A 24,065-nucleotide genomic window follows, 5' to 3' on the forward strand; every position below is an offset into this window, starting at 1 on the left:
ATTGTGTCTTCCTAAGTCCAACAAAGGCATGCAGGATGACTACTTGATCACCTTCGAGGAATGACACAATGGTATTCACTGCCTAACTCTAGAGGGAGAGCCAGGTGGGGTACCTTAGGTTTAGGTCTCTCGGCATGGGATTTAGCTCTTTTAGCTTTACTACCTTTTCCCTTTAATGCTTCTTTTTTCTTTGACGATGGATTTTGTTGATCTGACCATGATTTGCTCCTCGGATGTTTTTACAAATAAGAGGCATGTTGCTTCGAGGCTCAGCCTGGTACATGTTCAGGGTCTCAAAAAAGTACTGAGGTCGGAGATATTTATAAGTGAAGATAGGCAACAGTGAGTTGTCCACTTAATACTTGACTTTGAGCCCTTGTCAAATCAGTTCCAGAACGCGGGCCAAGCGATAAAAGCCGGTGATCCTCGACTAGCCCGAATAGACGTTTTCTCGTGAGGTAGCAGTTTTGAGGGAAGAAATAACCTCTTCATGCCTATCCTTGGAGGCTGTGATTGACTAATTCCACCATGAAGAAGAGGGAGAGGCACCAAAAAGGCCTGTAGAGCTATTGGATTCTGAGGCTAACTTTGACAGATCCTCCGTGGCTCGCCTTCCTAGACTTGTAGTTGCCCGAGTTGATGACAGCTCCGAGGAGGAAGAAAATATAGCCTTGAACCCGAGGAGAGGCCTGAAAGACCTTGTTGCTAGAAGGAGCAAGGGGTCATCATCCAAGGAGGCCTCAAAGACTCAGCTTCCTCCTAATTCTCCCCTTCCCCCTCTTCTCTCCTTTCTCGGCTTGCTCCCTGATCCAAACTTGTAGAAGAAAAAGAGGAAGGAGAAGGACATTGAGGAGGGGGAGATTGCTCCACTGAAGGGCTCGAAGCAGCAAAAGACAAACAAAGATAGATTGAGGGAAACTTCGGTGGAGAGCAAGGAGGCCGAGCACTCGGCCAATGTATGCCTTCCAACCTGGAACCCTAGGCTGGAGTTGGATGGCGTAGCATTGCCTCTGGAATTCCTCCATTAGGGAATTCTAGAGAGGCCACACCTGCCACGTGGCAGAGGCTCTGGAACTCCCCATTCTACTCCTTGAGGACATGAAGGCCTTGAGAAAAATAAGGTAGCAAGAGCTTTTCTTGTCCCTAAAGAGGGACCTAGCCCTGGTAAGCCTCTAGGATCACTTTATTTGTTTCCTTTCCTGCCCCTCTTTTTTGTTTTGTTTCTAACACATTCCTTTGTTGTTTATGTGTAGGCTATCCAGGAAGTTTTTGTGGTCGAGGAATGGGTTAATGACGCCTGGAATGAAGCTAGGATTGAGGCCAACCTTCATGCCGAGGCTAACAAGGCCTTGGGCGCCTCTGATCAGAAGAACAAAGAGCTGGCCAGCAAGCTGATCGAAGAGGATAGGGCGCATTTGAGTGCCGAGGCCAATTTAAAAATTGTTGAGAAACAAGCCGAGGACCAGCGTCAGAAACTCCATATTATAGAGATAGATCTGGCCACTCAGAGATAGCTGGTCCTGGAGCTTAAGGTCGATTTGCAGAAGGCTAAGGAGGTAGCTTGGATGGCTAAGGAGGCTTCTAGGGCTGTGTAGATGGTAGCCTATAAGCGTGGTGTACTGGAAATAGAGACACGGTTGGTAAAGGAGGTGGCAGGGGTGTGCAGGGACTACTATATTGAGGTATGGGCAGAAGTGCTCAACCGGGCAAAAGTCCCTGCTGACTTCAAGCTGAGGAAGACTGAGAACATTTACTTCTTAGAGGACATTCAAAAAGTTCCTATAATGCTCCCTCCTCCTGTTGCTGATCCTCTCCCTCCTCCTGAGTAGCCCACCACCATCCAAGCCCCTTCTCTTGATGTTGAAGTCTCTATAAGGGTTGGTAAGGGTAAGGAGGTCCAGCCACCGACTAAGGCCACTCACTCCGAGGACACTCTTACGATTAGGGATGTGGTCACCAAGGCCAAGGACGCAGAGTCTAAGTCCAAGGCTGCGGATGCCTAACTTAAGGTAGTTGATCCCAAGGAGGACCTTCACCAAGCAAAGGTGTAGCTTTAGGATTTTTTTTTTTTTTGGGTGGTATTTCACCACTATTTATAATACACCCTCCTTTTGATCAATGAAAAGACTTTACCTTTTGTTTCATGAATCTTTCTTTTTCTTTGTAATCTTTACCCTCATATTAGTGTAGTTATTGTTCTACCCCTTAATGAGACTTGGGACTGATAAGATTGCTAACCACAGTGGATTGTTATTAATCATATTTTAACAAAAGCTAATAGTAGTGCATTATTACTAATTCAAATAAATTGAACAAGTGCTAGCAATAAAGAGAATTATCATATACTTGAACTGAGAGTTAGGCCTTTTACAAAGTAGGTTGAATCTTATGAAGATGAATAATATATTTTGTAAAAAATAAACAGTGTAGACAACCCTTATTCTGCTCAACACTTATTTAAATATCCAAGATCATTAACTTATTCAAAGCCACTGATCCGGGAAGTTGGGTATAATCTGGGATCTATTTTGGCACTTAGAAAAATAAATAGGTTATGTTGATTTACTCAATGTGTGTGGTCTAAGGAATCAGACATACCCAATGTTCTGTCCAACACTTGGATAGATGTCATAAAGTGTCAATTTACCCAAATCATGTGGTTCAAGGAGCCAGGCATGACTAAGGCACTGTTTAATACTTAGAAAGATGTCATAGAGTGTTAATTTACCCAAAATATGTGGTTCGAGGAGCCAAGCATAACTAAAGTTTTGTTTAACATGTTGAAAGATGTCATAGAGTGTTAATTTACCCAAAACATGTGGTCCAAAGAGTCAGGCATGACTAAGGTTCTGTTTAAAACTTAGAAAGATGTCATTAAGCATTAATTTACCCAAATCATGTGGTCCGGGGAGCTAGGCATGACTAAGGTTCTGTTTAATACTTATAATGATGTCATAGAGTGTTAATTTACCCAAAGCATATGGTCCGTGGAACCAGACATGATTAAGGTTCTGTTTAATACTTAGAAAGATAGCAGAACACATGACACGCAATATAATAAATCCAAATATGGTGAAGAAAGCTTTCATTAATAATAATAATAATATATTCTTAGATTATTTACATTCCAAGGGCGTAGTATAGCCTTTTCCTCCAGATCTTCAAGATAATATATGCCTATTCCAGCCATTGATGTGATACAATATGGCCCTTCCTAATTGGGTCCCAATTTTTCCCATGTTAGGTTCTTCGCAATTCCTAAAACCTTTTTTAAGACCAAGTCTCCAGGTGCTAGTGGCCTTAACTTTACGTTAGCATCATATTCTTGCTTGAGCTTGTGTTGATAGTAGGCCAATTGGACCATGACATTTTCTCTTCGTTCTTCAATTAAGTCTAAGCTCTTTTCCAATAGTCCGTCATTATTGCTCGGAGTGAAAGAACTTGTTCTCAGCGTGGGGAATCCAGTCTCTAGAGGAATAACAGCCTTGGCCCCATAAGTCATTGAAAAAGGTGTCTCCCTAGTGGACCTACGAGGTGTAGTCCGGTATGTCCAAAGGATGTGTGACAACTCTTCCACCCATTTTCCTTTCGCCTCATCTAGTCTTTTCTTGAGTCCACTCGCTATGACCTTGTTGACAGCCTCGGCCTGTCCATTCCCCTGTGGATAAGCCAGAGTGGAATATCTATTCGTTATTCCTAGTTCGCAGCAGTACCTCCTAAAAGTTTTATTGTCAAACTGAAGTCCATTGTCTGAGATGAGTATATGAGGGATCCTAAACCGAGTGACAATATTTTTCCAAACAATCTTTTGGTATCCACGTCCCTGATATTTGCCAGCGGTTCAGCTTCAACCCACTCGGTGAAGTAATCAATGCCGACTAATAAATATCTCTTATTCATTGTTGCCTTAGGGAAAGACCCTACAATATCCAAGCCCCATTAAGCAAAAGACCAAGGGATGGTCAGAGGGTTAAGGACTCCTCTCGGTTAATGCATGTTTGGTGCAAATCTTTGGCATTGGTCACACTTCTTCACGTACTCTTGTACTTCCCTTTGCATATTTGGCCACCAATAGACTTGAGTGAGGGCTCTGTGAGACAAAGATTTGCCCTCTGTGTGGCTCCTACAAATTTCTTCATGTAACTTTTCCAAGAGTAGCTCAACTACTTCAGGGTGTATACATAGCAGATATAGGCAAGGAAAAGATCTCTTATACAATTTTTGGTCCTCGGACAGCCAAAACCGAGGAGCCTTTCTTTGCACCTTGTCAACCTCTGACTTTTCCTCGAATAGGATATCCTTTTTAAGGAACAACACCATAGAGTCCATCCAACTAGGTCCCACCCTAATCTGATGAATATGAGCCACATTTTTTCCTACCTCAATAGGCTTATACAAGTCGTCTACACGGATGCCAGCGTGGCAAGAGAGTTGGCATATGTATTTCTACTTCTAGAGATTTACGATAAATTAAAAGACTCAAATCTAGATTGTAAATGTCTAACCTGGTTCAAATATTCCTGCATTCTAGGATCTTTGGCTTCCAACTCTCCTTGAACTTGGCCCACAACCAGCCTTGAATCAGAGAATATTTCCACTGCTTTTCCACCCATTTTCTGAACCATGGTCATCCCTACCAGTAGAGCTTTATACTCATCTTTGTTGTTTGTGGTCGAGAAGCCTAATTTCAGGGATTTCTCAATTGTAGTTCTCTCGGGAGACATCAGAAGTAGCCCCAATCTAGATCTTCTATGGTTCGCTGCACCATCAACATACATCTCATGGACAAAGATTCTTGTACGGCGATTGCACCAACCAATTTTTCATCCATATTCTGCTTCTCTACTCTTTCTTCTAATGGGGTTTCGGCAAACTCAACCACCAAATCGACGAGGACCTGACCTTTGACAGAGGTGTGAGGCATGTACTTGATATCAAAAGCCCCTAGGATCATACCCCACTTTGCAATCCTCCTTGTGTAATCAGCGCTTCGAAGTAGAGATTTGAGTGGGAGTTAGGTTAAGACAACAACTGTGTGTGATTGGAAATAGTGGAGGAGCTTACGTGTAGCATGCACCACTACCAAAATAACCTTCTCCAGTGGTAGGTAATAGACCTTGGCCTTATCTAATGACTTGCTCACATAATAAATTGGCCTCTATACACCACTATCAACCCGTATCAGCACCAAGCTCACTGCGTGGGAGGCCACTGCAATGTAGGCAAACAAAACCTCATCCACCTTGGGTGTGACATAATGGAGGGCTGAGAAAGGTATCTTTCAACTGCTGGAAAGCCAAGACACATTCCTCAGTCCATTCAAATCCCCTCCACCTATTCAATAGCTGAAAGAAAGGCCTACACTTGTCTACTAACCAAGAGATGAATCAGTTTAGAGGAGCAGTCATCCCTGTTAGCTTTTGGACCTCTTTGGGATTCTGAGGTAGCTGTAGATTGTTAATTGCCCTAATCTGGTCAGGATTAACCTCAATTCTGCGGAGTGTGACCATGTACCTCAGGAAGTTCCTTGAACCAATACCAAAAGAATACTTAGAAGCGTTAAGGTGTAGCTTGTGTTTCCTTAATATTCCAAAGATATTCTCGAGGTCATTAATATGCTCGAACTCTGTCTTACTTTTTACCATCATATAATCTATGTAAGGCTGTGTTTGGTTCCCGTAAAGTATTTTCCAGAAAATAAATATTTTTCAGAAATGCTATTTTCCAGAAAAGGAAAATATTTTCAAGTGTTTGGTTGCATTATGAAAATTGTTGTAGAAAATATTTTCATATGTTTGGTTCTATTATGAAAATGCTATTTTCCTACAAAATTTTCACATTTTCTCAGCATCCAAACAAATTTTATTACAAAAAATTTCAAAATCACAGCCAAATCCCAATCCACAGAACAAATCACAGCCAAATCCCAACATCACACACCACCGAAATTCCAATTCAACCTATGACAGCAAACTCCGGCAATCAAAAGCCACAACCACCAAAACAACACCACCACCACACCACCACAACAACAACAAAAATCAAAATCACATAGAAATCAAAATCAGAGAGAGAGAGAGAGATCGGTTCGTGGGTTTCCGGCGAAGTCGAAGGTTCTAGGTCGACGGCGAAGTCGAAGGCTCGTGGGTCGAAGAGTCATGGGTCGAAGGCTCGTGGGTCGAAGATCGGTGGGTTGAAGGTTCTGGGTCGAAGGCGAGATCGAGCGGCCGAGGCGAGATCGAGCGACGAGATCGAAGGCGAGATCGAGCGGTGCAGTGCGAGTGGCGCGGTACTATGATCGACAAGACCGGTGCGATTTGGTGCGTGCGATCGTCGGACTAGAGCTCGGGGTTCGCCGGCAACATCGAAGGCGTGATCTAGGCTCCATCTTCTTCCTTTCGCTCTCTCTCTCTCTCTCTCTCTCTCTTTCTCTCTCTTCGAAAATTATTTGAAGTGAAAATAGGAACGAAAATGAATTTCAATGGTCAAAGCTTCTTTTTTATGGTCAAATGAAAATGATTTTCGGAAAATTCTATTTTCAAAACCAACCAAATAGCCTATTTTACGGAAAATGGTTTCCCGAAACCATTTACACCCAAAACAAACGGACCATAAATCTCGATATTTTCTCCTAACTGTGGCTCAAACATCCTGATCATCATCCTCTGGTAGGTAGCCCTTACATTCTTCAAACCAAATGGCATCACTTTGTAATGGTAATTCCCAATAGGAGTGACAAAAGTTATCATCTCTTGATCATCCAAGGCTAAAGATATCTGATGGTAATCTTGAAAGGCGTCCAAAAAGCTCATCCAAGGATGGCCTACTGTTGCGTCCACTAGCTGATCAATCTGAGGCATAGGGAAGGGGTCTTTTGGATACGCTTTGTTCAAGTCTGTGAAGTCTACACATACCTACCACTTTTCATTTTCTTTCTTTACAACCACAGTGTTGGCCAACCATTTAGGGTAGAACACTTTTTTAATAGCCCCAGCCTGCTTAAACTTCATCACTTCGTCTTTGACAACGTCAGGATGATCCTTGGATAAGAACTGAGGTGGTTGCTTTCTGGGGATGGTAGATGGATTGACGTTCAAATGATGGCAGATGAAGCTCGAATCCATCCCCGAAGCTTCGTAGGCATTCCAAGCGAACACATCAATGTTCCTTTTGAGAAAATCTACCAGCTCTTCCTTCTCCTGAGGCGGTAGCTGAGCCCCAACCTGAAAAAACTTCTCTGGGTCATCACCTATAGCAAATTTCTCTAAATCCTCACATTTCGCCTCCTCGGCTGGCCCATTTACAGGTAGTGTCGAAGACTTTGACTGCAACCCCCCTTAGTAGAGGCCAAGGACTCAGCTGCAGGCTAATGCAGAATTGCAGACACGAGGTACTGCCTAGCCATGGACTGACTCCCTATAAGCTCTTCAATCTGGTCCCCTAATGGATACTTCACTTTTTGATGCAGAGTTAAAGAAACGGCCCCTAGAGCATGAAGCCAGGGTCTGACCACAATGACCATGTAAGGAGAGTATGTGTTTACTACAATGAAGTACACTTCAACCACTTCTGAACCTGCCTACACGAGCAGTCTAATCTGACTCTTTGGAATGACAACCTTTCCATCAAAAGCTGAGCCCCAACCTGAAAAAACTTCTCTAAGTCATCACCTACAGCAAATTTCTCTAAATCCTCACATTTTGCCTCCTTGGCTGGCCATTTACAGGTAGCATCGAAGACTTTGATTGCTATAAACCCCCATCAACAAAGGCCAAGAACTCAACTGCAGGTTGATGCAAAATTGTAGACACGAGGTACTGCCTAGCCATGGACTGACTCCCTATAAGCTCCTCAATTCGGTCCCCTGATGGATATTTCACTTTTTGATGCAGAGTTGAAGAAACGGCCCCTAGAGCATAAAGCCAAGGTCTAGCCACAATGGTTGTGTAGGGAGAGTATGCATCTACTACAATGAAGTCCACTTCAACCATTTCTGAACCTGCCTGCACGGGCAGTCTAATATGACTCTTTGGAATGATAACCTTTCCATCAAAACTTACCAAAGGTGAACCATAGGCTGTCAAGTCCTCAGGCTTTAAGTTTAGCTCTCTGTACAAGTCAGGGTATATAATCTCTGCACCATTATCCTGGTCTACCATCACCCTCTTTACATCGTACCCACCTATTCTAAGGGTGACCACCAAAGCGTCATCGTGTGGCTGGATGGTTTCCATTTTATCCTCATCCGAAAAACTCAATGCCGGTCGGATCTCCATTCTAGCCCTCTTCGGCTCAAAGTTAGAGTCCTCAGCTGTTAGCCGAGCTACAAACATTACCTTGGAAGGTTGAGAACCAATTTTTCCAGGTGCAGCAAAGATGAAATTGATTTTGCTCAACGGGGGCCTTGAAGAAGTATTCCTTTGAGCCCTTGACCTCACTTCACCTCCTTGCTTGTTGGGCCAATACAAAAACTGTTGTAACCTTCTTTCTTTGACCAGTTGCTCCAAATGATTCCACACGATTCTGCAGTCCTCGGTGGTATGCCCATGCTCTTGGTGGTATTGGTAATGAAGGCTCTAATTGCGCCTCAAGGGATCTCCACTCATCTTGTTTGGCCATTTGGAATATGGCTCGTTCTTGATCTTCTCCAAGACTTGATGCACTGGTTCTCGGAACACAGTGTTAACCACTTTAGGAGCTGCAGGCCTAGATTGCCCTATAAAATCCCTCTGGGGCTGCTATTATTGTAGCCATCCGACTTGAAATCCCTCTTCTCATGAGGGATAACCTTACCCTTTCCCTTGCCCTGTTGTTGGTTCTCCTTAATCCTCTTATACTTATCAATTAGATCCATGAGTTGGTGTATACTGGTGACAAGTTTCCCAGTCAGAGACTTCCTTAAGCCATGCTCGGTAGGTAGGCCAACCTTGAAAGTCCTGATGGCCACGTCATTAAAGTCACCGTCTATCTCATTAAACATCTCCCAATATCTGTCCGAATATATTTTCAGGGTCTCCTCTTCTCTAATGGACAGGGACAACAAGGAATCTAAGGGCCGAGGAACCCTGCTGCATGTAATAAAGCGGGATCCAAATTCCTGGGTGAGCTCCTTGAAGGAGTTAATGGAACCTGCACCTAGGCCATCAAACCACCTCATGGCCACAGGCCCTAAACTGAAGGGGAACACCCTGTACATCAAAGCCCCATTCTTGGAATGCATAGCCATTCTCTGGTTAAAATGGCTCACATGCTCCACAGGATTTGTTCGCCCATTATACATGGTGAACGTGGGTTGGCTGAACCGCCGAGAGAGTCTTCCTCCCTCGATTTTGCACGTGAAGGGTGACCTAGAAATTTGGTTGAGTGCTCTACTCATGGCGTCATTTCCTAAACCTTTGGAAGATTTTTTTTTTTTTTTTTTTTTCTGCGCTTATGATGGTGTTCCTTATCATACGAGAAAGACTCACTAGGGGGAGTCCTTGATTTGCACCTATAGCTACCGTCCTCTTCATCGTCAAAAGAGAGGTCAGAAGTGAAGGGGGTTTGTCTCCTCCGTTCGTGGCGCAACTTCCTCTTTAAATGATCAATTTCCCGCTTCATGTTCTCGGCATTCCGTTCATGAGAGATGTAGCTCCCACCCCAAGACTGGCTCCTAGTGCAGGTAGTGTGCACACTTCCCTCCCGGTCTCTTCTTTGTTCAAGATCATGGAAGTGATCTTGTCATTGAGACCCTATAGATTCTGCCTGATTTGGACCTGAACCTACCATAGTTGAACGTTTAACTCACTGAAATACCAAAATTCTTCCCACAGACGGCACCAAATTTGGTCCTTACAATTGGCGCGCCTTAGCCTAAAAGATGGATGGACTTCGACCTAAAAAGCCCAAAACAATGAATTTATAAAAAATGGGTTGAAAAACTGGGCTTTAGTGAATTAATCAACAAATAAGGTAGATCTTGATGACAAGAGAATGAAGTTAGACAAGTTTAAACTTAAAAAAATCATTCTCGGTAAAGTTTGAGGAGATTGGTTCTTTTGTATTGATCCTCAAGTTGGATTACAAGTTTCATTCTTGAGTGCTATAGTCTTTTTCCCTTCTTTTTTTGGATCCCCCATTCCTCAGGAGTTTCTTACATTATATATCATCTTTCAATAATTTTGGCTCTCCATTTGTTGATTATTCAGGCCACTCCTTGAGTGTTTGTCCCATCGAACACCTCTTCTGGCCCTCTGTGGTTGGGGTAGCCAAGGCAGCACTGTTTAGAGGTCTTCTCCATATAAATGCAGTTAGAAAGTTAGCTGCAAAGCATTCAATGCGATGGCAGTAGCTTTTTCTTAGATATTTCCTAGCTCCCATCCTTCCAATACGTTCATAATGCACATCCCTATCAGTGGAATTTCCTAGTAGATCACTTTAAGCGTTAGGATATACCTTTGATCTGTGCTTTGTTTATTCGAGGAGACACTCCTTCTCGGACTTCCTTTCCCAACCTTTCTATTTGCATGTTACTTATGAGACTCTGAGCTTAATACTCTCACTACTGTTTATTCGTCTTCGGACTAATCAATGTATTCGGTTAAGGCTTAAGGCCCAATATACAATTTTGGGCCCTTATCCCTACACCAGATAAATGACACTAACCTACTTTTCTTAAATGAAAGAAACATATTTTTGAATCAATTTCTTGGTATTCTCACTTCTCTTCCCAAATGAAGGCCACGTTGATTCTCTTTTTTCTTTTTTGTTAATAATTCGATATTTTCAACAATGGTAAAGAGGAGATTCAAAACCTAGTTTTCCTAATAAATGAGAGCTAACTATACCACTAAAATACAAGGCTATGCCATGTGTCATTCCTAAATTCTCCAAAAGCTGTTTTTTTTAAAAAATAAATAAATAAAAAAAATAAACTCCAAAAGCGAAGCTCAACGCCCCCTTCCCACCTTCTCACTCATCAACTCCTCACAGTAATGCATGGCTGGACCCATCAAATGGTCAACCTCAGTCACAAACACCAACAGCCTCTCACACCCAAGTCCTTCAAGATCCTGGTTTCAGGCTAGGGTTATTTAACCCACCATTCTCTGGAGTTTGGACATATGTATAGCCACTGTTTATCATCCTTGGTACCCCAAAAGGGAGTTCCCTAAAGTCAAGCCCTGTGATATTTATGAAAAAACTTTTTGCTACCAAGTTGAGCATTCTGAATTGTAAAATCATATTCACATAGGCTCTATTGAAGAAGGAGGGAAGGACCCACTATAACCAAATACATCATTGCTAGACGGGTGATGAGAACTGCTCTTACTGGCTTCATAATAATTTGCTGTAGTGGATTCGGAATCAGCACTGAGGTTCATCCCAGAAAGCTTCATAATACTCTCAATTTCTTTAACAACCTCATCCATTGTAGGCCTTTTGTCCCCTGAGTCTGCCACACACCTCATTGCTAAATCCACAAACTCTTCTAAGCCTTCAAGATTTTTTCCCATACCAATGAATGGGTCAAGAATTTCATGAAGATTGTATAAATCCTTTGTCTTATCCATTGCACTCCTTACTTTTACCACCATATACTTCCCTTGCTGTATTGGCTTTCTTGCAGTTATTAGCTCCAACATGACCACTCCAAATCTATAGACGTCACTCTTCTTAGTTAACTGTTGGGTCATGTAATATTCAGATCCAAGTAGCCCTAAAAAAACAACAAAAAACTCATTCACCGATGCAATGTTTTGAAAATTTTCTACACAAATACTACTGATAAAAAAAAAAAAATATATATATATATATACACACACCAGTCACCTTAAAAATGAAGGAAATTGGAGGATTTAAATGGGAGGAGATCCTATCCCTATTATGGGGACCTCATATCATAAATTGCACATCTCTTTCCCAACAATGACATGGTGGTTCTGGCAGTAAAAAGAGTGCGCACGCGTATGTGTGGGCATGGACGGAGCCATCATTGGATGCCCCCCCTAATTTAAAAAAAAAAAAAAAATTTATTATATGTATGTGTATTAATTTTAGCAATTTTGTTTTATAAAATTACATTTTGTTTTCCTTAAATAATATCATTGATTCTTTTAAGAGTAATATTATACTCACAAAATTTTTTACAAAATTTTACAAATTGTTTTGGTAGCAAATTCTTATTAGTTTACTTATAGGCATACTACTCACATTATTTTTTTACTTACCAGTAACTACTTATCATATAAGTAATTTATAAAAATTTTGTAGTTTTAGCATTTTTCTCATTTTAGTGACCATAAAAAAATTTATAGATCTAAAATCTAAAACAAAATATACAGGCCCAAAAAAATAGTTTAACAAGAAAAATTATCAATAATAAAACTAAAAAGAATTAAGCTCAATTAACTAATTTTATCTAAAATAAACAACCCTGCACTTTAAAAAATTGCAATAGCATCCAAATAACATAGAGAAAACATAATAACTATTACTTTTCAATTCAGCGAGAAATTCCGAGTTACCTGCTGCACAATTCCCATAAGTATAAGCCATAAGATAGAAGGGTCCAAAATTTGGTGGAGGGTTGAAAGACAGAATGTTAAGTGCAAATCCAACCATTGTAATTGCTGTTTGATTGAAACACTCCTGACCAGATGGGAAAACTTCGAGGCTCAGTTCAATGTTTCCAGATGAATCCATGGTGGGATTACTTAGAGAAACTGAATCCACAGGAAGTGAAGAGGACTAAAGAGTTTTCATGAGAGACTTCGCAAGTTCTGCATAGTAACTTGAGTTTCCCAAGTCAATGGAAGCAAGACCTCTGAAGAATATTGTGCCCTTTTATGGATACGCACATTTACAGTTTGGACTGGCAACCTGATCCGAATTGCTGGAAACTTGCAGAGAGTTATTTGGTGGTGTAAAATATGAGGAATTTGATGGGGAAGCCGTGCAGTAACTCTGTCACTTGATCTGTTTTGTCACATACTGTGTTACCTTCAAGTCTGCAAAATGTTGTAGATAATTACAAGAAATAAACAGTACATTGTTTGCCAAGTTAACTTCCAACAAGTAATCAAACAGCTTGCACTTCTTCAACACAGTTAGAGAAGAAGAAGAAGAAGCAATGACCAGATAATTGAAGGTTACTACTTAAAATAACGAAATATTTCCTCCACGTATTTGTGCAACATTACTTATGGAATTGTTCCGCAAATCTATAAGTTGCAATTGGTTGCTATTTGTGGTACTGATATTCAAGGTGCCATTGAAACGGTTGTTCCTTAGTCCCCTGTTCACACATGCTAGAACAACCACCTTTTAATCATCAGTGTCATTCTGTGAGGATAATGTGTAGACTTTTTTATGTTCAAATAGGTTACACATGTTTGTTCCGTTTGGATTCTCTTAACTCTCAATGACAATTGGTTGCTATTTTTGGCCATCTTCGTTCTCTCTTTTTTTGTTAATAATTCGATAGTTTCAACAATGGGAAAGAGGAGATTCAAAACTTAGTTTTCCTAATAAATAAGAGCAAACTATACCACTAAAATACAAGGCTATGCCATGTGTCATTCATAAATTCTCCAAAAGCTAAGCTCAACGCTCCCTTCCCACCTTCTCACTCATCAACTCCTCACGGTAATGCATGGCTGGACCCTTCAAATGGTCAACCTCAGTCACAAACACCAACACCCTCTCACACCCAAGTCCATCAAGATCCTGGTTTCAGGCTAGGTTCATTTAACGCACCATTCTCTGGACATATGTATAGCCACGGTTTATCATCCTTGGTACCACAAAAGGGAATTCCCTAAAGTAAAGCCCTGTGATATTTATGAATGCCTTGCCCATGATGCCCTGAGTACTTCACAAAATGTTACGCTTAGAAATACATTGAAGAATAATGTTCCTGTCTTCTGATTTGTAAATTAGAGAGTTTTCTAAAGCCAAGCATAACAGTAAACACAAATGCGAATCAATCAGCAGCTAACCCCCCCTCCCACTTTTCCAAAACCTCAAGACCAGAGAGAGAGAGAGAGAGAGTGTGTTAGTGGCTGTGTAAGCAGTAGCAGTTCACTGTTGGATTGAGATAAGGTGCTAGGTGCAATAGCCCATGCTCCTTTTTAATGGTTGTGATTAAAAGTTAGGAACGTTACTTTTAATATCAGCCATTGGATCAAAGTGGTTTAAAAAGTAAAAAAAACTTAAAAGTTAGAAAAGGTAAAAGATGAAAAGAGTTGAAATTTTTGTGAGGGATTTAGGGTATTGCACAGTGCAAAAGCCCTAACTATTGCACCGAATCCAAATCCTTAGCACTGACAACAATATGTCCTCTGGTAATAACAATTTCTACAAGATATCATATCAATATCATCTATGGTATCAGGACCACAAAACCTGACCACTTTCAAGCTTTTAAGTGTCAAATCTGGATTAGAAATTCTAGAACCTGAACATAATTTGTGAGGAGAAATATATTAACAGGCAATTAAAATCTAGTTTGGATCTGAATGTAGAAAGGATGATGAGGCCCTCTCCATATTCCTCCCAGAAGCATAAGGTGAAACTCCTGCCGCTTGGAACGATGAAGAGGAAGAGGGAGCTGGGACTGAAGCTGCAATGGTGGAGTAAATGCTTACATTGCTGCTCACATTTATGCTGGTTCCAATAACAGACCCATCACTCACACCTGTAGGTACAGGTGGCTTCTCAATCTCTATAATTCCTTCTAACATCTGGACCACTTTTCCCATCATTGGTCTGTGTGATGGTTGCTCCTGGATGCACCAAAAACTCACTTGAATTGCCCTCACCACTTGCTCCATATCTACGTCTTGGTCAGCCAGCCTTCTGTCAAGGATTCCCTTGACATTACCCTTGTCAAACTCGTCATATGCCCACGAAGAGAATTTTTTCCGATTGGTTTCTGCAGATACTTCGAAATTCCTTCTCCCACTCACTATCTCCAACAGAACCATACCGTAACTATAAACATCAGATTTTGAAGTTATTGGAAGATTTGCCAGCCATTCTGGTGCCAAATATCCTCTAGTACCTCTGACACTTGTCAAGGTTCTGTACCTATGGTCCTTTGGATTAACCAGCTTGGCAAGACCAAAATCTGAGACTTTGGCAGTATAATTCTCATCCAAGAGAATGTTTTCAGGCTTTATATCACAGTGGACAATGCAGTCTCGACACTCCTCATGAAGGTACGTGATCCCTCTTGCAGTGCCAAGGGCAATATTGAACCGGTACTCCCAATTCAACAATCGTTCTGACTGACCTTCAGTAACGAAAAGGAAATTATCAAGAGACCTATTTTTCATGAACTCATAAATTAAAAGTCTATGACGCCCTTCAGAGCAAAATCCAATCAATCTCACTAGATTCAAATGATGGGTGCTACTTATAGTTGCAACCTCCATTCTAAACTGTTTCTCCCCCTGCTCAATTCCCTCAAGTTGCTTGACAGCAACAACTGTTTTATTGGCAAGAATCCCTCTGTACACAGCACCAAATCCTCCAATTCCAAGCTTCTCCTTGAATCCCTTGGTTGAGCGCTGAAGCTCCTTATAAGTGAACTGGACAGGAGCACCAGAAGCATACTCAAGAAGAGCATATTGAGCTGCCAATGTCCCAAACTTGGGGCTATTTCTACAACACCACCACCATAAACTACCCTCCAAGGCAATCAACCCGAAAACAGTACATATAACCAAAAGAGCTACAACCCATGCTTGAATCCTCCCACGGCTGCTCTTCCCACCAACCACAGAAGCTGATGGATTCAAAACCACAGGTGAGCAAACCTTGACATAAGAACTGCTAGGCAGCCCAGGACTCTGATAGCCGCTCATAAAACCCGGTGTCTTGATATAACACAACCCCGTCCCATCTGACAACGAAGTTGAGGCATCACAAGTAGAACTCACAAGGCAATTGGATCTACAAGCCGATATCCCAATAAAAAACACCTCAGAGCTAATCTCTGGAGGGTATGTTAAGAATTGTGTATGCGGCAAATCCAACATAGTAGCACTCCCAGCACAATCTTTAGTCTCCTCCTTCCTCTTACACCCTTTCCTACTATCGTTAGGATCTAAAGGCTCGAAATTTAGAGATGGGCATCCACAAACAGGATCCGTCTCATTATAACTACAAATTCCCATATCCCCACAGTATCCAAAAACTTGACATTGGTCCTCCATAGCTGCCCATCTAATAGTTTGAGTCCCACTCCCTTTACTAGAGCTATAAATCCTCAAATTCCCATCATTATCCAACCTCAAAAACCTTAATACACCACTCCCTTCAGCATAATCACTACTGTAAGCTAAAATAGCCCCAGTAGACAAAATCTGATCAGAAATAGACAAAATCCCAACAGATTGCAATCCTAATATAGGTGCACTAGCATTGTAGGAAGAGTTCAAACCTTGATTGTAGTACAAAATAGTATTATTCCAACGGAGAGTGAGATTACCAGTAGAAAGAAGACGAAAGGAGTAAATCCCAGACTGGAGAACCATAGCAGAAGTGAAATTCTGAGAAGGTACGATGGTGTCAGTGGGGTTGTCAAAGGAGGACCAGGCGGTGGAGGTGGAGTTGGAGAGGACGAGGTTGCCGGATTCGAGAAGAGAGGCGGAGGAGACAGCGAGAGAGGCGGTGTTGGAGTCCCAAACGGTGTGGGAAGAGCCGTTGAGGAGGCGGAGAGTGCCGGAGGAGAGGAAGCGGAGGGAGGCGGAGGAGTCAACTGGGGTGGTGCCGGCAGTCCAGACGGGGACGCCGCCGGCGTAGAAGATGGCGGCGATGAAGGAGTTGGTGGAGTTGATGGGTAGGAAGCCGAGAAAGAAGGTGGAGTTTGGAGAGGACCATGTCTGGCTTGGGTTGGAAGCGTAGAGAGTTGAGCCTGGTAAGATTGTGGCTGCTGAGACTGATACTGATAATTGTGAAATGATAGTTGTAATAGCAAGAAGAAGAAGAAGAAGATGGGTATTGAGAATCATGGTGGTTTTTTGTGTTTGTTGTTTCAATTTTTCTGAGGATTTTAAAGTGGGTGTCCGTGTTTGACTAGTCTCTTTCTTTGCGTGTATGTATGATAAGACAAAAGAGACACGAACACTTTTTGCAAGAGGAGAGAGAGAGAGAGAGAGTTGGAAGTTTGAGCAAGTCAGAGTTCAGACAATCCTCAGTCAGATGAGAAATTATTAGTACCACTACCACCAGTAGTACAGTACCGCTGAACTGGTCTCCCATCTTCCTCCACTAATAAAATGCTGTTAAGCTGATTTTTATGCTAGTATAATATACCATTATTTTGTTTTTTATGAAGTTAATCACGCTTCCATAAGTGACATCATTTTCTTAATTAAAAGGATCATTTCGGTAATCCCACCGGGACCTAGCCATTTCTCCAGTCAGACAAAGGTTTTAAATTTTCACATGATGACATAGTGCCTGGCAGCCTGCCACTGTGCCAGATTGACTATCAATATTTTTTAAACAAAATTATATTTGGTTCTAAAGATAGAAATACTGAAATAATAATAAATAAAAGTATTAATTGAAGCAAAAAAATAAATCCAAATTGTTATTACACATGTTGAAATTGAAGTAGCATAGCATTTTAGTCTAATTTGATTTATTTTGTTCTATTCGGTTCATTTTGGCTCATTCAATTTATTTTAATCCATTTCGATGATGCATTGAAATGAAAGATTTGTGGAAGAAGATGAGCCGCTTTATTAACCATTACGTCACATTCTTCACGTAATGTTAATGGATTCTTGATAAAATTATATTTTTCTTATGCTATTAATATTTTGTATATATATATTTTTTTTCTAATATAAGTGATAGATTTAATTATGTATACTTCATTTTTAGATCATTTAAGACCTAAATATAATGAACGGTTTGTAATGAATATTAGAAACAAATTCCTACCACACATTACATTTTTATAAAATATCTCGCTTTATATATTAATATAATATAAAATGCATTATTTTTCATTAAAAATAAAACTTACAAAATTAGAAAATAATCACATCATTTAAAAAAAAAGTTTTGGACTAACACTTATTACCATTTTCATTTTTCACTTAAAAAAAACAAGTCAATTTTTTTCCGCCCATTGCACACGTCTGTGACTGGTCGTTATTTTTCATAAAAATGAATTAGTTATAACATTTGGAAACAATTGAATCCACGGTTACAATTTGGTTTTAAATTGTAATAATTTCATCATGTTGACTTATGAGTTTACTTTAACTTCTACTTGAGATGTATAAAGATTGAAGTATTCAACACACGGAAATTCTCAATTAACCACTTCTGCACGTCAAAAGACTCAAAACCTGACTCCAGCAGTACACGTTGAGATCATGAGATGATGCAATCATGCGGTTGATTTTTCTTTTTAAACTAAACTACACCGCCTTAGAGGCTGGAGTCTGATATAGAGTCTGTTTAGATTGAATTTATTGTTACTGAAACTGAAAACTGAAAATACTGTAGTAAAATAATTTTTAAATGTGTAAATAGTACCGTGGGACTTATTTTTAATATTTTTTAGTGCGTGAACAGTGCCAAACAGTGCATGAACAATATTTTTTGTCTCTGTACAGTAAAATCATGTGATTTTACTGTTCACTTTCCAAAAAAAAAAAGAGGAGGAAAACGCAGCCTCCAGACGCAGACGTTGAGGCCAAACTGCACCATAATCAAGACTAGAAAGGTTATATAAGAGCATTCTCATCAAGGTTTGTAAAATTTTTAGCGTATACCACCTCAAATTTTAAAATTTTAGCTTTTAACAACTCATTTTACAACATACCCAACATCAAACATTCTACATTTTTTAACATTTCATTTAAATATTTTTTTTATTATTTCTTTATTTTTCAATTATATTTCTTTCTCTCTCTTCCTCTCTGTCACTCTCAACCCACCCCATCCACCACCATCGGTAAAAAACACCAACCCAGCAAACCCATATCAATCCCAGCCACCACCATTGAAAAAAAAAAAAAAAAAAAAACTAGTAGATGCAGAAAAACCTACGGAGACCTACAAATATTCACCACAAAACCCAGAAAACAACAGCATCCACAAAACCCAAAATCGGTGACCGACGGAGACCCACATATTCACCACAAAACCCAAAAAAACAACAACATCCACCACCAGAGATTCGAAGACAACACCACAAAACCCAAAATTGGACCAAATCTCAACCACCACCTGAGATTCCAGAGAAATCAAATCGAATCTCAGTCAAAATCCACCAAATCATCCATCAATTGGAGCAAATCTCAGCCATGATCCATGATCCACCACCACCACGATCCATCGGTGAGAAGAAGGAGAGAGAACCGGTGAGAAGGGAGGAAAAAAAGAGAAGAAAAAAAAAAACCACACAACCATGCCTATCTACCCTTAACGCCGATGCCCACGCCGGCCAAATCCATAACCCACACAACCATTGCCAAATCAACCATCAAATTACAAACTAAAAAAAAAAAAAAAACCACTGCGATAGAGATCGACTTTCCTTGATGCTCCGGCCTAGGTTTCGTCGGAGAGGGAGGCAGAACGCCTTCGGGTTTTTTTCTGCTTCTCCGGAGAGGAGACTGCAGAGGAGCGAACGGTGAGTAGAGGATGAGGGAGAGAGAGAGCAGAGAAGTGGTTGGAGAGCAAGAATGAGAGATGGAAGAAAGACAAGGAAAGGAGAAAGAAAAAAATAAGACAAAAAAAAAGCGGGCCCCACGCAATAAAATAATAATAAAACTTTTACAATTGGTGAACAGTGCGGTCTCAAATTTGAGACCACACTGTTCACCAATGCCAAAAATTATGACATTTACCATGTTTGATGTAAGTTGCCTTTTTGAGTTTTGGGTGTCAAATGCCAAATATTTGGCATTTGACACCCTTAATGAGAATGCTCTAACAAAAGAAGAAACAACTCCAGAGGTAGTGTCCAAAATGACAGTCAGTGGACTGCCATCTTTGCTAGGATAGCTTTGAAAGTTAAGGACTCAATTTTTATCTGAATTTACAATTTCCCCCATTATTACAATTCCTTAGGACAAATTAACCTATTCCTAGAAATGCAATGGTAAAAGTCTTTGGAGGCCTACCTACCTCAAATTAGTCAGAAATTCTCTTTTAGTTTAGTTTCTTGATTCAGTATGGCTAGTTTTAGAAGTTTTTTATTATTATTGAATCTAAGCTGTTTCAGTTGGTGGTTGAGGAAGGTGGGAATTTTTTCTCCCTTCAGATTTTTGAACGGGGAAAATACTACATGCAATCGGTTCTTATGGGTAAGAGTGCAGCACTTTGGTTAGTGTGGAGTTTGGAACACATCATGATTGGGGTTAATCTGACGCAATTCTTTACGTTCAGGGAAGGTGATACTGCATACACATTACAACGGGGGTCCAACTCGTTTGGGCAATATTTATCAGTGACAGAACTTAAGGTAGGTGGGTTGCGGAGAACTGTCATTATTCCGGCTAGAAAGTTTCAACAAGGATGGAGAACCTTTGGGATTGAATTAAGTAGAAGATTGGAACCTTCCCAATATGCGTTAGGTGGACTAAATTTTGTACCGTATAAGCCTAAGCAGATCCTAAATTATCTTGCTGCCAGGTCCTTTATGGAAGCTGTCAAAGCTCCAGTGCAGGCAAGTTCAAAGCTTGCTCAGTAGCCATTCATCAAAGAAAAGGCCAAGGATGGTGTCGTGGAGAAGAGAATGGAGTTTTCGAGAAACAATTCTCACATACAGGTAGCCAGAAGTTTTCTCCCGTCAGTCATGGGTGATGGTGAGGGTGGAGAAGGTGGTATTAAAGGTAAGAATATTTTTGTGGCTAAAATCCAGGAAGGAAATAATGTCAGTCTTCCTTTGAAGTTCAATTCAAATTCAAATATTGTTGAGTTTGGAAAGGTTCTTGATTCTAGGAAGTCACGTTGGATAGGGAGAGGGTTGATTGTGGCTGTGAATGAGTTTGGAAAGAGGCGAGTATCTTGGGATGGTGTTAAGAACGGCAAGCAAGTTGGCAAATGGGTGGCAAGGGAGAGTTTTAATGCCCAGAATACAAAACTAGGGCTGGGCCCATCTAATCAAAATGCCTACGGTTCTCTGTTGGGTAGTAAAAACACTGCGTTGGGCTTGGGTTTGTCAAGCCCATCTTCTTTTGAGGCTGGCGAGAGCTCCCTTAGTGGCCCAACTGTCCTGGAACCTTCTGATTAGTGTTGTCTATCTATCTCAAGCCCAAGTAAGAGTGAATGGAATACCACGAAGGAACAGTTAAGCTCAGTGATCTCGCCAAAGTCATCGAGGAAGCCTATGATGTTGCCGGAGGTACACTTGGACATGACCTCCTCATTAGAAGTGACGGAAGTGGCAGGTGAAGGTGGTCAACACAGTCCGAGACGAGTTGCTCAGCCATCCACCGTGCCGTTTGGACCAGTGGTGGTGGCCCATGCATCCTACGAGTTGGTGTTGGCTGTTGGTGTTGCGAGTGGGTCTTTTAAGCTGTTGGCGGTGCACTCAACCTTTGTTTCCTCTATTACGGTGTCAGATATGACGGCTGCAAATTTATTTGGTGGTCCAAGAAACCAGAATCAAACCAATGAACTGGTTTCGATCACTACTACCCTGATAGTGTCGGAGTTGGGGAATTTGACACCTTAGGTGGCAACGGAAGGTGGGGATGTGGATTTTGTGGGTTCAGAGGGTTTGGCCACTACTAAAAACGATTCTGATCTTGAAGGAGTGCATATACTTGGATAAGTCATAGGGTAATTTCAAAGACTGATGCTACAATTGTGTGATGGGCGACAGTTAGTATTGCCATTGTCACTATATTGTTCTCCAGATGGCATGTCGGTCTGCTCAAGCATGGAGGAAGAGTGTGTCCAAGGAATTGCTGCTATTGCTAATGAAGGGTAGAGGGTTAGTTGGGCAAATAAGGGTGAGGGGCTAGTAGTCTTTGTATGTGGTGCCTGGGTCAAAGAATGTGATGTGGGAATTGAATGAAAGGTTGATGTCTTGGGAGAGAGGTGATGAGCCATTAGTTGTGGTACCATTGGCCACTAAAGGTCCTTTGGAGTCAGTGTCTAGTCTTGTAAAGGAGATTGGATGTAAGAAGAGTGTTGATAACTCTCAGCTATCACAATAGGTAGCCAATAGGATTAACCCTTTTAAGAAATCTGTGGGCACTTTTTTGGAAGGTTTTGAGAAGCAAATTACAAGATTGTTATTAGCTATTTAGGCCAGAAAAAAAGATAAACAGAAACATCTGGTGGGTGATAAGACGAAATTGGTCAAGTTAAGTCAGAAAGGTCGGGAGTTGAAAAATTTGATGTCATCTTTGAATGTTGAGTATGATCTAAATAAATTAAGGAGTGAAAGTATGGAACGGGTTGTTGTGCTTCATCAATGAGTTTGAAGATTATTTATTGGAATGTAAGAGGGTTGAATGAGCAAGATAAAAGGCTCAGGGTTAGAAATTTGATTAGGAAATGGGGGCAGGATGTGGTTTGTCTTCAAGAAACCAAAATGGAGCTGATAAATAGAGTGATGATTCGTAGTTTGTGGGGTGGCCAACATGTTGATTGGTCTTACTTAGGTTCTTGTGGAGCTTCCGGAAGGGTGTTATTGATGTGGGACACTCGAGTTGTGAATTACATGGAGGAAGCAATGGGGAGATTTTCGATTTCTTGTAAATTTACAAGTGTGTTAAATCAGTTTGTATGGGCTTTTACTAGTGTTTATGGTCCTAATGTGCACCAAGACAGGATGTTTTTATGGGAGGAACTATGTGGTTTAAATAGCTGGTGGAGTGTTCCATGGTGTGTGGGTGGTGACTTTAATGTGGTTAGGTTTCCTTCCGAATGAGAGGGGTCTACTTCTTTCACTGCTGCTATGCGGGAGTTTTCTAATTTTATTTCGGAACAAGGCCTCATTGATATGCCTTTGCAAGGGGGGACTTTCATTTGGTCAAATTCTCGAGAAGTTGCCTCGAAGGCTAGGCTGGGCAGATTCTTGTTTTCTGTAGATTGGGAGGATAAGTTTCCAACAGTCTCTCAAAGACGGATGTCTAGATTATGCTCGGATCATTTCCGAATTGTCCTTGAGTGTGGATCTTTTCAGAGAGGAGTAGGCCGCTTAGATTTGAGAATATGTGGCTTAAGGATGAGGGTTTTGTGGATAGGGTTCGGTCTTGGTGGGAATCCTATCAGTTTTGAGGAGCATCGAGTTTTTGTTTTAGCCAATAAATTAAAACTATTAAAAAATGATTTGAAAAGATGGAATGTGGAAGTGTTTGGTCATGTTGAAGTTCGGATTAAAAAATTGTGGAAGGGCCTGAAAGGACCTGAGTGTTCTTGAGAATATGGAGGATAGTCGGGGTTTATCAACAGAGGAAACAGTAGAAGTAGGAAGAATTTGTGATGAGTTAGAAAAAGCTACTCTATTGGAAGAAATATGTTGGAGGCAGAAATCTAGGGTTCTCTGTGTTAGGGAAGGAGACAAGAATACTAAATTCTTCCACCGTATAGCCAACTCTCACAGGAGGGTTAATTCTATTGATAGGCTTATGGTGAATGAGGAGTTGTCTTCAGACCCAATAGCTATAGCAGATTGTATCTTTCAGTTTTATAGGCAGCTCTATTTTGAGGATGTGGCTCATAGACCTATCTTAGATGATGTGGATTTTTTTAGCATCTTAGTGGAAGATGCAAATTAGCTAGATAGGTCTTTTGAGGAGGAAGAGGTGTTTGGGGTGATCAATGATTTTAATGGTGATAAGGCTCCTAGCCCAGATGGTTTTTTCATGGCATTCTTCCAGTCTTCCTGGTGTGTTTTGAAAACAGATATTATGGCTGTATTCCACAATTTTCATACTCAGGCCGTGTTTGAGAAGAGTCTTAATGTTTCATTCCTTGCCTTTATTCCCAAGAAAGTGGATGTTGTGGAGGTAAAGGACTTTAGGCCTATTAGCTTAGTTGGTGGGATTTATAAGATTATTTCTAAAGTGTTGGCTAATCGGCTTCGTAGGGTGGCA

At 40.9% G+C, this 24,065-nt stretch overlaps 3 protein-coding genes across 3 annotated transcripts; all 3 read right to left on the bottom strand.

The window, feature by feature from the left end:
• Positions 1 to 8,716: 8,716 nt before the first annotated feature.
• Positions 8,717 to 9,280, bottom strand: LOC112032353 (uncharacterized). Its single transcript, XM_065775460.1, has one exon. The coding sequence runs from the start codon at positions 9,278 to 9,280 to the stop codon at positions 8,717 to 8,719; it is 564 nt and encodes a 187-aa protein (XP_065631532.1).
• Positions 9,281 to 10,653: 1,373 nt separating this feature from the next.
• LOC136068382 (leucine-rich repeat receptor protein kinase HPCA1-like) lies at positions 10,654 to 14,094 on the bottom strand. The gene is made up of 2 exons (XM_065775479.1): positions 12,507 to 14,094; positions 10,654 to 11,698 (listed from the first exon to the last, which is right to left on the bottom strand). The coding sequence occupies exons 1-2, from the start codon at positions 12,682 to 12,684 to the stop codon at positions 11,226 to 11,228; spliced, it is 651 nt and encodes a 216-aa protein (XP_065631551.1). The 5' UTR covers positions 12,685 to 14,094; the 3' UTR covers positions 10,654 to 11,225.
• Positions 14,095 to 14,199: 105 nt separating this feature from the next.
• Positions 14,200 to 17,254, bottom strand: LOC112032355 (G-type lectin S-receptor-like serine/threonine-protein kinase At1g34300). The gene has a single exon (XM_024065127.2). The coding sequence runs from the start codon at positions 16,995 to 16,997 to the stop codon at positions 14,484 to 14,486; it is 2,514 nt and encodes an 837-aa protein (XP_023920895.2). The 5' UTR covers positions 16,998 to 17,254; the 3' UTR covers positions 14,200 to 14,483.
• Positions 17,255 to 24,065: the final 6,811 nt, after the last annotated feature.

The sequence above is a fragment of the Quercus suber genome, unplaced genomic scaffold (assembly GCF_002906115.3).
Source record: "Quercus suber isolate HL8 unplaced genomic scaffold, Cork oak 2.0 scaffold_112, whole genome shotgun sequence".
NCBI lineage: Eukaryota > Viridiplantae > Streptophyta > Magnoliopsida > Fagales > Fagaceae > Quercus > Quercus suber.

Coding starts and splice junctions, on each gene's coding strand:
- LOC112032353 (XM_065775460.1), bottom strand. CDS start 9,280: ATGTATAATGGGCGAACAAATCCTGTGGAGCATGTGAGCCATTTTAAC.
- LOC136068382 (XM_065775479.1), bottom strand. CDS start 12,684: ATGGATTCATCTGGAAACATTGAACTGAGCCTCGAAGTTTTCCCATCT. Junction 11,699..12,506: donor TTATGGGAATTGTGCAGCAG/GTAACTCGGAAT, acceptor TTGTTTTTTTAG/GGCTACTTGGATCTGAATAT.
- LOC112032355 (XM_024065127.2), bottom strand. CDS start 16,997: ATGATTCTCAATACCCATCTTCTTCTTCTTCTTCTTGCTATTACAACT.